The sequence below is a fragment of the Microcaecilia unicolor genome, chromosome 1 (genome assembly GCF_901765095.1).
Source record: "Microcaecilia unicolor chromosome 1, aMicUni1.1, whole genome shotgun sequence".
NCBI classification, from domain to species: Eukaryota; Metazoa; Chordata; class Amphibia; order Gymnophiona; family Siphonopidae; genus Microcaecilia; species Microcaecilia unicolor.
The window spans coordinates 156,410,574-156,424,957 of NC_044031.1; the positions used below are offsets into that span (position 1 = coordinate 156,410,574).

Sequence of the window (14,384 nt, forward strand, 5' to 3'; positions counted from 1 at the left end):
TCAATCATCCAATGATAAGAAACACCCTTGTCTTGAAAAAGACAAATCTGTAGATGACTTAAATGGATGGCGTAAAACAAACAAAAGTGGGAGCAAAACTTATTCTGAAGAATTTTCCCGCACTCTGCAATGCCACTGTGCACCCTTCAAACAGACAAGTCAGGCAGTTTTGTGTGCAGGTTATAGAATACTAGCATTTACATGACTAAGGGGCTATTTTACTAAGGTGTGCCAAAAAATGGGCTGCACTAGTGTAGGCTCATGTTTTGGGCACACGCAGATCCATTTTTCAGTGTGCCTGTGAAAAAGGCCTTTTTTAAATTTTTACTGAAAATGGATGTACGACGTCTACTGTTGTATATATGTTTGCAGTAGACGATTGCAAACATATTTACAACAGTAGATGATTACCACACGATTACTGTGTTGAGACCTTACCGCTAAGTCAATGGCTAGCGGTACGGTCTCAGGAATTGGGCACATCAACTACCTCCTAACTTCCCTCATTGTTTATGCCCATAAACGGATGAATTCGATATGTGGTGCCGAAAAAAATGATGCCAAAAAAAGTGCTATTTGAGTATTGTGTTCAGTTTTGGAGGATGTATCTTACTAAAGATATAAAAAGACTGGAAGTGTTGTAAAGAAAAGCCACAAAAATGGTATGGGATTTGTGTTGTAAACCATATGAAGGCAGACTTGCCGACCTGAACATGTATACCTTGGAGGAAAGGAGAAACAGGGGTGACATGATACAGACGTTCAAATATTTGAAAGGTATTAATCCACAAACAAACCTTTTCCGGAGATGGGAAGGTGGTAGAACTAGAGAACATGAATTGAGGTTGAAGGGGAGCTGACTCAGGAGTAATGTCAGGAAGTGTTTTTTCATAGAGTGGAGATGAAAACGGTAATGGAATTCAAACATGCGCAAAATAAACACAAAAGAATCCTGTTTAGAAGGAATGGATTCACGGAATCTTAGTGTAGATTAGGTGGGTAATTGGGAAGCAAAACCAGTGCTGGGCAGACTTCTACGGTCTGTGCCCTGATCATGACTTTGAGGGGCTTCGACATTAACTTCAGAAATTTTAATACAAGAACAGTGCTGGGCACACTTCTACAGTTTGTGCGCTGAAAATGGCAAGGACAAATCAAACTCGGTGTACATATAGAGTATCGCATACCATGTATAATGAGTTTATCTTGTTGGGCAGACTGAATGGACTGTACAGGTCTTTATCTGCCATCATTTACTATGTTACTATGTATAAGCCACCCTTAAAGTTAGGCACGGTTTATAAAATAGCACTTACATTGAGGAGGTCATGCCTAATTTTAGACATGGCCATTTGCACCAACTGAAACATGGTACAAATGTATATGTCTAAATTGGGCGCATAGCCCCTTATTCTATAACAGCACATGTACATGATAGAAATGCCCCATTCCACCCATGAACCTCCCATTTCTGTGCCCCTTTGTTTTACTCACATGTAAAATGTAGGCACGGATCCTGTGCCTAAATTGACATGCGTAAATTCTAATTAAATTTAATTTATAAATAATTGCTTCTTAAAAAGTCAGTTATTAGTGCTAATTAGCTCGTTCAATTAAATTACATGCCCAAATTGGGCGTGCATATAAATTTGCATGCACAATTTTTCGTGACTTTTATCAAATTTGGGGGGAAATTGACATGCATAAAAGTCAACTTGATATGCTATAGTAATTTACATACATACATGAGATGAAAAGAAAGCATGACAAACACATCTCTCTTCAATATAAGAATATATCCTAGATACAAGGAAGTAATTGTTGTTTTGTATTTTTTTAATATTCTGAAGGATAAATAGCCAGATGAGAGTTAGAGAATGCAGTTATTTTGGCAACCACATTGGACACATCGACTTATTAATAATAACTCTTCTTGTGTAATAGCAGTTTAGTAAGGAAGACCAAAAATGTCATTTGTTCTGAGCAATTTCAGCATCTTGTATGCCAGCTTCTGCATGAGTCCCTACAGGAATGCAAAATGATTAAACATTGGCAGCACTGCTTTTCTGTTGTATTTTTATAGGAAGAATTCTTGCACAATGCTGGAATAATTTGTCCTTTGGTTTATTGAAATGTATGTTCCATTTGGCATGCTGTCTATCTTTGCATGCATAAAAATGGGAGGTTTTCTTCATCCTAAAGGAATCAGCACTACGCACAGCCAGGGGGAAAGCTGAATGTTGATTTATGAGTACCCGTTTTGTTTTGCCTTCAGTTCACGAGTAGGAGTAATGGGTTCTCTGACAAAGTGTAGACAGGAAATGAACCCTGGCATCAAATCCTAACCTGTTACATCTGCACTCAATTAATATTTGCAGGTCATAAAAGATTTAAAGACGAAATATGCTAAAGCATTTTTTTAAGTGTGTGGTTTAATGGTCTGAATTGTGCTCATGTTGGCACTCACAATTAAATGTTATTGCAGAGTCATAGCCTTACCCTCTAGTTCTGTTGGAAAATTCAGCAAATTCAGTGGAGGTAAGAAAAGATAGGGCAAAATAGAACAGCACATTCCTTAAGTAAATATGTAAGAAATGGGAAGACAGTGATATTCAAATACCCTAAAGATTTAACAGAATTCAAAGTGGAGGATGATACCAATGCTGTTGTCAGTCAATAGTTTTCTTAAAAGATCAGTTCCTATAAGTCATCCTGCACCACCACAAAACACTTTGAGGAAGTCATTTTCTGATGGATTCTATATATCATGCCTATTGTTCTGCACTGAAACCTAAGCATACTCCATAACAACTTGTATAACTTAATTGGCTTAACAAGCCAATCAGTGTTTTTAGCAGCACTTAACAAGGAATAATGAGCAATAATTTGCAATAATTAGAATTTACATGCATATCTCACTGAGCTTATTCTGTAATGAACTGTGCCTAAATTCTAAAGCACGCAGTTCAAAAGGGGCATGGCCATGGGCAGGGAAAGGGGGGTTCGTTGGCATTCCCAAATGAATTCACGTTGCTATAGAATATGGCCCAGTCCACATAAATCTATGTGCAGGGATTTACGCCATATTTTCATTGGTGTAAATGAAAGTGTGTAGTTTTAGGCGCTGGGATATCAACTAAGCATATTCTATATACCACGCCTAAATCTTATGGAATATGCTTTGGAGAAAATGTTTTCTGCATGGATTTTTTAAAGCACCATATATAAAATCTGGCCCTTTATAACTATGTGCTTGGGTAGAAAATCCCCCCACTAAAGTTGCATGAGCAAATCAGCATATGTAGCCGATTTACGCTCGCAAATTAATTGCTTAACAAACGAATCCGTGCTGATAATTGGTCACTAATATAAAATTATCAGCACTAATTGGCACTAATTAAAATTTACACGCACAACATTCTAAGCATATTCTGTAAGTGCTGCGCATAAATTCAAACGTGTGGATCACAAAAGGTGGCGTGGCCATGGGAGGGGCATGGGCAGGTCATGGGCATTCTTAAAAATTATGCACACTGTTACAGAATATGGCCAATCCATGGTTTTAGTTGGTGTAAATGGTCACACTTAAATTTTAGGTGAGGGAACAGGTGCTTCTTCAAATTCTCTAAACGGCATCTAGGCGAGGCTTATAGAATAGCGCTAAGCATGGGGTTTCTTTGGGGCCAATTTTTTTATGCACCATTTGTAGAATTTGTTCCAGTGTGTGCATACCATTCTCTTTGTAGACTTTGTTAGATTTTTAAACTAAAATATGCACATACTTAATTTACACCTGCTCCTAGGATAAATTTATATGCATGCTTATCTGTATGCTTGAGTTTTCAAAAGCATACAGATAAGTGAAAATCTTGCTCCAACCCCTTCTTCCAGGAATACCTTTGCTCTTTGTGGGGGTCTTTTATTAAACTGCAATAGCGATTTTAGTTTGCAGTAGAAATCAGCTGGTGGTAAACACCAAGATGCCCATGATATTCCTATGGACGCCTCAGCCCGTTGATTTCTACCGCAAGCTAAAAAACACTACTGTGGCTTAGTAAAAGATCCCCTGTATGAATATACAGACATGGGGGCAATTCTATAACTGGGCACCTATAAATAGTGTTTATTAGGGTTTAGTGTTTATTAAATTGATATACCGCCTTTTTCAAGCACGAGTCGAGGTGGTTTGCAAATACAATTGTACAGGTACTTGAACTGTTCCTAATGGGCTCACAATCTAAGTAGAATATTATACCTAGGGTGATGGAGGGCTAAGGGCCTCTTTTACAAACATGTAGCAAAAGGAGACCTGCACTGGCATTGGCACATGTTTTTGACACACGCCGAGGCCCCCCTTTTACCACAGTGAATAAAAAGGCAAGTCTTTGTTTTTTTCAGGAAATGGGTGTGTGGGAAGTGAAGCACTTATTGCATGCCATTTCCAGGGGGAGGACTTACTGCTCCTGTGCTAATCCAGCAGTAACCAGGCAGATCATGGCACTGCCTGATTACCACCAGGTACACACTGTCACTACAAAAATAAAAATATTTTTGTAGCACTGGATATGACGCACACTGGGGGGGGGGGGGGGGGGAAACTACTGCCGGGCTGCTGTGGTAGCCTGGCAGTACTTCCTTTTTAGTGAGCAGTAAGCCCACGTTGAAATTACTGCCACTTTGTAAAAGAGCCACCATGAGGGGCATAATTGAACAGGGCCAACCATCTATAAGGGCAGCCATCTTCAAGGCCGGACCCGTATTATAGAATAGGGCTTAGATGGAATTTTGGCATTCAGGCATGTATGTAGCATATATGTGCATATACGTCAGTGGCACAAAAATATGCACATACATGGTTTATGATTTATTGAATTTTTAATATACCGCCTTTTCTGACAAGATAGCAAGGCAGTTTACAAACAAAATTAGAAAAGGAAAGGAATTCCATTCAAATGACAGTGCAGTAAGATAGAGAAGAAAAAAAGAATAGTGAAGGTCATAGTTGTTATACTTGAAAAGGAGAAAATGCAGGCAAGGATTGAGCTGTCCTATATGCAATTATTCTAGTGACATACACACAGAATCAGTGCATAAATAACATAGAGGGGCATAATCGAACATCGGCGGCGAACTAGATCACCGGCGACCTATTTTTGCAGGGGTGCAACAGCTGGCTGGAACCGTATTATCCAAAAAGATGGCCGGCCATCTTTTTTTTCGATAATACGGTTTAGCATGGCCAATTGCCAGAGTTCGCCGGGTTTGAGATGGCCGGTTTTGTTTTTCAGCGATAATGGAAAAAAATGCCGGCCATCTCAAACCCGGCGAAATCCAAGACATTTGGTTGTGGGAGGAGCCAGCATTTGTAATGCACTGGTCCCCCTCACATGCCAGGGCACCCTAGGGGGCACTTCTAAAATTGTTTAAAAAATACAAAAAAAGCTCCCAGGTGCATAGCTCCCTTACCTTGGGTGCTGAGCCCCCCAAATCCCCCCCAAACCCACTCCCCACACCTCTACACCATTACCATATCCCTTATGGGTGAAGGGGGGCACTTACATGTGGGTACAGTGGGTGTTGCTGGGTATGACATTTGAGGCTGGCATACAGGCTGGCAAAAAAGTGCTTTATTTTTATTTTTTTCGTGTGGGAGGGGGTTGGTGACCACTGGGGGACTACGGGGAGGTCATCCTCCATTCCCTCCAGTGGTCATCTGGTCAGTTGGGGCACCTTTTTGAGGCTTGGTCATGAAAATAAAAGGACCAAGTAAAGCCGGCGAAATACTGCTTAACGCCGTTTTTTTCCATTATCCGCGAAAGCTGGCCATCTGGTAGCCACGCCCATGTCCCACCTTTGCTTTGCCAGTGACACGCCCCTTTGAACTTTCGCTGGCGAGGCGACGGGAAAGCGGCGATGCTGTCAATACAGCAGCTTTCGATTATACCGATTTCGCTGCTTTTCCGACATAAATCTGGAGATGGCCGGCGATCACTTTCGAAAATAAGGCGGATAGTAACAGTAGATGACGGCAGAAAAAGACCTGCATGGTCCATCCAGTCTGCCCAACAAGATCATATGTGCTACTTTTTGTGTATACCTTACCTTGATTTGTATCTGTCATTTTCAGGGCACAGACTGTATAAGTCTGCCCAGCACTATCCCCACCTCCCAACCACCAGCCCCACCTCCCACCACCGGCTATGCCACCCAATCTCAGCTAAGCTTCTGAGGATCCATTCCCCCGGAAGAGGATTCCTTTATGTTTATCCCACGCATGTTTGAATTCCGTTACCGTTTTCCTCTCCACCACCTTCCGCGGGAGGGCATTCCAAGCATCCACCACTCTCTCCGTGAAAAAATACTTTCTGACATTTTTCTTGAGTCTGCACCCCTTCAATCTCATTTCATGACCTCTCGTTCTACCTCCTTTCCATCTCCGGAAAAGGTTCATTTGCGGATTAATACCTTTCAAATATTTGAACGTCTGTAACATATCACCCCTGTTTCTCCTTTCCTCCAGGATATACATGTTCAGGTCGGCAAGTCTCTCCTCATACGTCTTGTAACGCAAATCCCATACCATTCTCGTAGCTTTTCTTTGCACCTCTTCAATTCTTTTTACATCCTTAGCAAGATACGGCCTCCAGAACTGTACAATACTCCAGGTGGGGCCTCACCAATGACTTATACAGGGGCATTAAAACCTCTTTTCTTCTGCTGGTCACACTCCCCTCTCTATACAGCCTAGCAACCTTCTACTAACTGTTCATACATGCTCCATAGAATTTCCCTGATAGTATATACTTTTACCTGCTTATCAAGTATGCAATCTAATTTAATGTACAGCATGAGAACATGCATAGAAAGTGATTTCTAATTTATCAAAGGAAATTCTATCTCTACGAACCTGGTTAGAAAAAAAAAGTAAAAAGTAGACATATCTAAAACATCCTATCCATATTCACAGCATCACCATTTTGTGTTTTGTTTCATGTACATTCTGCTAGATGTCTTTTCTACTGAAAAAAAAAGTTCACTTTATCATTTCTGGTGAAGAAAGGGAACAGCAAGTAATCCAAGAGGGATTTATGGTTTCTCAAGCACACAGGCAATAGATCAGATCATGCTGTCTTCTATGGAATGTCCAGTAGAGCATATATGTACTATTCTATGCAGATTTATTTCTATATAGTATTCTGTGCAAACTAAAATGTACATTTACCCAACTGCTTAGTTATTGTTATCTCTTTTAAATGTTGCATCATTGCTCTATTTGGCAATAGTGATCACAAAGAGGTGTTCTCTGTATAGCCTATCGGAATTTTATACCTTATAGTAGCTGCTGTATTTAAGCATTTCATGATCTTACCTGTAAACCTCTGCATGCATATAACCACAGCATAACTTTGGCATCCATACTCTCCCTTTCATTCACATAAAGTAATTGTCAAAACCCAATAATAAAGACTCAAAATAGTCTGCATATGATATGGGAAAACAACCAGATGCAATTTTATTTGATTTACATTACAACCCCTTTCTTGAACTCCCACCAATTCCCTAATCAGAACAAGAATACATATTCATCTTTCCAATATTATAACATTAGAATAATATTTAATAGTTAAGAATGTTGGTATTGAACTAATTGAACTTAACAAGTACTGGAAAACTCAAAAACGACAGGGTTCATGGTTAACGCCAAACCCTGCCCTTTGCCAAGAGGGCTCATGGTGATGTTGCATATGACCCCATAGTTTCTCCCTTATAAATCCCCTAACTTCAAAATACTGTGACAAAACTGCTATATTCCACCCCCAAATCTTCCACCCCAACAAACTACCTCCACCAAACTCAGGGAGGGAGGGTTTTCAGCTCCACAACCACCTGGGCTCTTAAAAAATGAACTGTTGAGTGCACCAAATCCCCCCAAAAAACTTTCAGCCCCAATGCCAACACCTGATTGGTACACAACTCCACTGCTCATGCACCAATCACCACTGCCTTCTCTCTGTCACTAGCGCTCAGCATCTCCCTCACCCATCCTCCCTTTCCTCTCCCCCTTCCACCAACACATTACATTAGAGGGACAAAGGTGGAATAAGGAAAAAGGGGGCAAAGCAATTGGCTCAGTCTTGTTATGGCACCCTTTCTTTATTGAGAGGGTACCCACTTAATTTGACCTTTAAATGGATTATTTTGACTGTATGGATTTCAGAGGAAAATAATTCATATTTTCTCAGCACCAAGTATTTTTCAACCTTCCATAATTCATAAGTGGTTAATGTTGACAAAAACCAACAAGAAAAGAGAGAACCAGTCCCCACAGACAAGACAAGTAGCCAAGAATGAACAGTTATGACCCAGGATAGGAAAAGAAGATGAAAGTAACATCCAGTTATGTAATGTGATTAGGCTTGTCATAACTGGATTTTGCAATACAGTTTTGTCAACTATGGTAGATGTTTGAGCCTTCTGCTGCTATCCTGGGTTTGCATTGTCATCCTTGATGTTGATCCTTGATGTTGGAAAAAGACATTTATGGGTTAATTTTCAAAAGCACTTACCTGGATAACAGCATTTGCAATCTGGATAAGTGTTGCTGACCAGGATATGCAGGCATTACGAGGTAGTGATTCTGAATATCCTTACAGACCACCTTGACACTGTCCCCCGGATTCTGTATAGCATAACCAAAATTAAGTGTGTGAATCCAATTGTTTTCTGGATTTGTGTGAACAAATTAGTTACATAACAAGCCAATCAGCACCAATAATTGCCACTTAAAAAGCAATTATTGATACTAATTGGCATTAATTAGAATTTACGCCCTACAACTTGCTAGGCGTATTCTGTAAAGTGGTATGCATAAATACTAATGTGCATCGCTGAAAAGGGACATGGCTATGGGCGTGGAATGGGTGGACAATGGCTATTTTAAAAATCTATGTGCAAGCTTATAGAATACACCTTCTCTGTACCTACCTTAGTCGATGGTATTTATACCAAGTTTTACTTGGCAACAATGAATGTGCCTAGAGTTAGGCGCAGGCATGACTGCTAGGCATATTCTATAAACTGCTCCTAAATCTAGGCACAGTTTACAGAATATGACTAGGTGTAAATATTTTCAGCACCGATTTTTCAGGTGCCATATATAGAATCTAGTCCTATCTGCATAGTGTTTTGTGGTGAATGGACAAACCAGTTGCAGAACTCATCTGCAGAGCAGCAATATTCAGACCCATGTTATCTTGAAAAGTTATTCAGATAGTGGACTAAAATATATATCTTCCCGATCTGGAGAAATTCCAGTGCTGACTATATTATCTGGATATTTAGAACCAGCCACTATCATGATAGTGGCACTGAATATGATGATATTGTGACCACATTGGCTGGCTTTTAATAAAAATGATGACCACGATGGCGAAGCCTGACAATTAGATTTCTTTCATCACTGCACATCTGGATTTCCCATTTCCACATAACCTTCTCTACCATCACCCCTCTCTCCCAAGCACACTACATCTATAGAAAATGAGACACGCCATGAATAGTATTTTAGAGGTTTAATTGCTAACATGCTTAAATCATGTACTGAACTGCAGGTATGCACAAAGGGGAAAATCCTATAAGTGGACACTTCCTTTTCGGCACCATGATACCACATGGCGAGAGCCAGATTCCATTATAGAACACCAGTGCAATCCAACATCAGTTCACAAACAATACAGTCTTCCTATAGTGTTATAACAAAATGTAACATAATATTTTAAGGGCCATTCTGTAATTGGGTTCTGACATTTATGTGCCACTTACACACATAAATATGTGGAGGGACATTTTCGAAAGGGACATCCAAGTTTTGATTTGGACGTCCTTGCAAAACGTCCCGATCCATGGGCGGGGAAACCCGTATTTTCGAAACAAGATGGACATCTATCTTTCATTTCGAAAATACCGTCATGGACGTCCAAATCCTTGAATTTGGTCGTCCCTAGACATGGACGTTTCTGATTTTCGGCGATAATCGAAAACCAAGGATGCCCATCTCAGAAATGACCAAATGCAAGCCATTTGGTCGTGGGAGGAGCCAGCATTTGTAGTGCACTGGTCCCCCTGACACGCCAGGACACCAATTGGGAACCCTAGGGGGCACTGCAGTGGACTTCATAAATTGATCCCAGGTATATAGCTCCCTTGCCTTGTGTGCTGAGCCCTCCCAAAACCCACCACCCACAACTGTACACCACTACCATAGCCCTTATGGGTGAAGGGGGCACCTAGATGTGGATACAGTGGGTTTGTTGTGGGTTTTGGAGGGCTCGCTTTTCTTCCACAAATGTAACAGGTAGGGGGGGGGGGCTGGGTCCACCTGTCTGAAGTGCACTGCACCCACTAAAACTGCTCCAGGGACCTGCATACTGCTGTCATGGACCTGAGTATGACATCTGAGGCTGGCATAGAAGCTGGCACAAATTATTTTGAAAGATGTTTTTTGAGGGTGGGAGGGGGTTAGTGACCAGTGGGGGAGTAACAGAAGGTCATCCCAGATTCTCTCCGGTAGTCTTCTGGTCATTTCAGGCACCTTTTTGTGCCTTAGTCTTAAGAAAAACAGGTCCAGGTGAAAACATCAGGGATGTCCTTCTATTTTTTTGTTTATGGGTCAAGGACGTCCAAGTGTTAGGCAAGCCAAAGTCCCGCCTTCGCTACACCTCTGAAATGCCCCCTTGAACTTTGGCCGTCCCTGCGATGGAGTGCAGTTGGGGACGTCCAAAATCGGCTTTCGATTATACCGATTTGGACGTTTCTGTGAGAAGGATGTCCATCTTCCAATTTGTGTTGAAAGATGGACGTCCTTCTCTTTCGAAAATGAACCCAATAGACTACCAGTACTTTTGCGAGTAAGCATACATTTCCGTAAGTAGCAAAGAGCCTTATTCTATAAAGGTTATGCTCCTAAATTTATGCTCCCAAATTTGCGCTCCTAAATTACAAGCCTAATCTATTTTGGAGCATAGATTAGGCTCGTAATTTAGGAGCACAAATTTAGGAGCGTAAATTTAGGAGTGTAAATTTTAGAAGCATAAATTTAGGAGTATAACCTTTATAGAATAAGGTCCAAAGTGACTATGTGCTATTCTGTAAGTTGAGCACATAAGTGGTAACACTACCCATGACCCTCCTTTGCTCCATCCATGCAAACGCCACACATGCACCTTTGTGCTATGCCATTTACATGTGCCCTTAGAGAATAGCGAATAGTCACTTTGCTGCTAATCAGGCACATAAGTGTACACTTAGAGGGAAAACTGCTGGCATGTAAATGCGTGTGGCCACGTATAGAATTGCTCTTGCAAGCAGTATAGGATGACAACTTTGTTTGTGCTATTTTAACTTCAATTGTATAGCTTTTGAATTATGCTATCTGGCTGAAGTCCCTGGTTCTTCCCATCTTCCAGTGACAGAACATGTTTATTTGTTGGTATCAATTGAACAGTCTAATGAGATCACACTTTTGCGTCAAGCATTGCCATCATGTTCTTGCAGAAGTGAAGTATGAGGTTCTTTCTGCATCTGGCATCTTTTTTTTTTATGTGGATCCCATTGCTTTGGGATTGCTAACTGAACTGAATGTCTCAAGAAAGCCAATTTACTCAGCTGGTTGAAAAGCCTTTGACCTCAGCAGTGGAACTTGGCAAATCAATGAACACGCTTATGTTTAGTGTTCTGTCAAGAATTGCGAAAATGCTCTCCAAAACCATAGATCCTTCTGCGAAATTTGAGTTTGTACTTCAAACATTAGTCTTTCTTCAGAGGCCAATGAGGCTAGTTAATTAAGCCTGAGGGGTTATGAACTGTTGGCAGTTAATAAGTCATAAAATCCTTCCATAAAACAGGATGCTAGATTCCATCACTGAGGCAAAGAATACAAAGAGCCAATGTATAAATATCTAATTGTACAAAAGGACTGGGATTTCTCAATGACTGCTCATCTGGAATCTCCAGGGCATGCTTGCTGCAGTTTCCTGATTTTTTAAAAGCCAGTTTAAAAAATGAGTGCATTAAAGAGTCATTTGCTTGAAAGTTCAGGAAGTAAAGGGCGTAGTGGAGGGAAAAGAGAGAAGGATCATTGAGGGAGAGAGAGAGAAAGAGAAGTGGATTTTTTAAAAAAAAAGAAGGGAGAGCTTATATAAAGCAGGAGTTTTTTTTTTTGACCCAAGCTGAACATTATTGCATTTGTCATATGTTTTCCTTCACCTTTAGGATGTTCACCATGGTAACGGTACACAGCAGGCTTTCTATGCTGACCCCAGCATCCTGTATATTTCCCTCCATCGTTATGATGAAGGCAACTTTTTCCCTGGCAGCGGAGCCCCAGATGAGGTTAGGTTTATTTCTTTAGAGCTCCCCTTTTATTTGTATCATCCAGGTCTAATTACATTGCATGATTACCCCTAATTTTCTCATCGTTTTCTGGTGCTTTAAATTACACGTGATTACCAAATTGTGTGCTGGAACTGAGAGCCTGGATAGAACAAGTGAATAACCCAAAACAGTCATTGTCAAACAAAGTTTGGCTGACTTGACATGTTATTTGATGTTTGCTTCAAAAGCATACCTTTTGTATTTTTTGATATGTTCATGATGCTTTTTTAATGCAATACTTTTCCTGTTTTTAGGTTGGAAGTGGCCTTGGTGAGGGATTTAATGTAAATATTGCTTGGACAGGTGGTCTGAATCCTCCCATGGGAAATGTAGAGTACCTCACTGCATTCAGGTTGGTAATGAATTCCAATAGTGCTTCTATGTGCTAAACGATCCCAAGACCCAGCATAAATCCAAGTGTCAGGTATTTATCACTGATAAATGTCTATGATTTTCAAAATCTTATGGCATGTTTTAGAATTTTCATTTTTCTTTGTAAAAACATGTAAATTCAAGGATGTTTCTTTATTCATTCATATCAAATACTTTCTAAAATGTAGGCACAAAGGAGTAGAATTAGCACAGGTTTGAAGCTTCTAAGTAGCATCAGCAACTATCAAGGTCAAAGCTTTAGTGTAAATTAGTGCTTCTTTTAGAAGCATTTAGAGTTCTATTACCCTCAAAGAAGCTATCATATAAAGAAATATAGGAGCCTATGAACCTATAGCCTACGTACCTATAAAATAGCCTCACAAAACATGTACAGTAATAGTTAAATCAAAGAAATTTGAAAAACATCTCAAACTTGAAAACACTTACAGGGGGATGATCAGAAGCAAACACCGGTGCTAGAGGCTGTTAGCGCCATACTAGTGCCGGCGTTTGCTAACGCCCCATGATCAGAGCCCTCGAGCGCGTGAAACAATGCGCTTGAGGGCTCTGAATGCAACAAGCATGCAAATGCATGCTAAACAGGGCTAAACATATTCATCCCCAATGATCAGCGGCCAGCGTGTCAAAGATTGCGTCACTGGCTGCGACAAACCCTAAGCCAGATCCGAGCTGGCGTTAGGGTTTGCAGATCATTGGGGAGGAATGGTGAGCCCTGTCCAGCATGCATTTGCATGCTGGCAGGCCCCCATTCCCCCCAACAGCAAACTTGCCAGCAACAGGGGGCTGAAGGTCCAGCGGACCTCCGGCCCCTCCCCCCAGATTCAGGGAGGGCTGGAGATCTGGTGGGTCTCCAGCCCCCCTAACTCCCCCAGCAAAAGGTCCCTGGTGACCTAGTGGGCGACCAACCAACCCCCCTCCCCCAGCGACAGGGGGGCTGAAGGTCCACTGGACCTCCGGTCCCCCCCCCCCGAAGATCCCCCCCCCAGGTTCAGGGAGGGCTGGAGATCCGGTGGGTCTCCAGCCCCCCCTAGTCCCCTAACAAGGGGTCCCTGGTGGTCTAGTCTGTCCTACCCCCTACCTTGTGTGTTGGAGGAGGGAGGGTAGCCTGCTTCCCTCCTCTTCCTGCGACGCCGCAAAATGGCGGCGCCCAGCCCTGCCCAGTGTATCCTGGGATGCGCTGGGTGAGGCTATACACCATATAGATTTTTAAGGTGACTTATATAAACTATTCCCCAGTGTGTGTACTTCAAAACTAAACTCGCAATCTACTCATAAACCTTCCTCCACCTTGCCTACATGTAATTTGCATAAAAGTATATGTCTTCTTGTCACCTTGCATACTTTTATGCTCATAACCCATGGGGTAATTTTATAATAGGATTGTTATGCATGTGAAACAGAGTGTATGTGTGAAAAAAAAATCTTTTATAAACGTATCCCCAAAAGTGCAAAGGTGGTCATTTTACAAACACTATTCGTGCTTTAAATGTCCCAAATCCTGCACTTATATGTTTTTGTGGCCAAAAAGTATAAGCCAGTATTTTACAAAAAGACAAGAC

General features: G+C 41.3%; 1 protein-coding gene across 1 annotated transcript in view; it reads left to right on the forward strand.

Moving 5' to 3' along the window:
• The window catches only part of LOC115470681 (histone deacetylase 9-like), a 632,873-nt gene that overhangs the window by 239,297 nt on the left and 379,192 nt on the right, over nucleotides 1-14,384 (forward strand). The window contains exons 9-10 of the mRNA XM_030204118.1: nucleotides 12,271-12,390; nucleotides 12,687-12,784. Coding sequence (XP_030059978.1) covers nucleotides 12,271-12,390; nucleotides 12,687-12,784 — 218 coding nt within the window. The remainder of the gene's footprint in view (nucleotides 1-12,270; nucleotides 12,391-12,686; nucleotides 12,785-14,384) is intronic.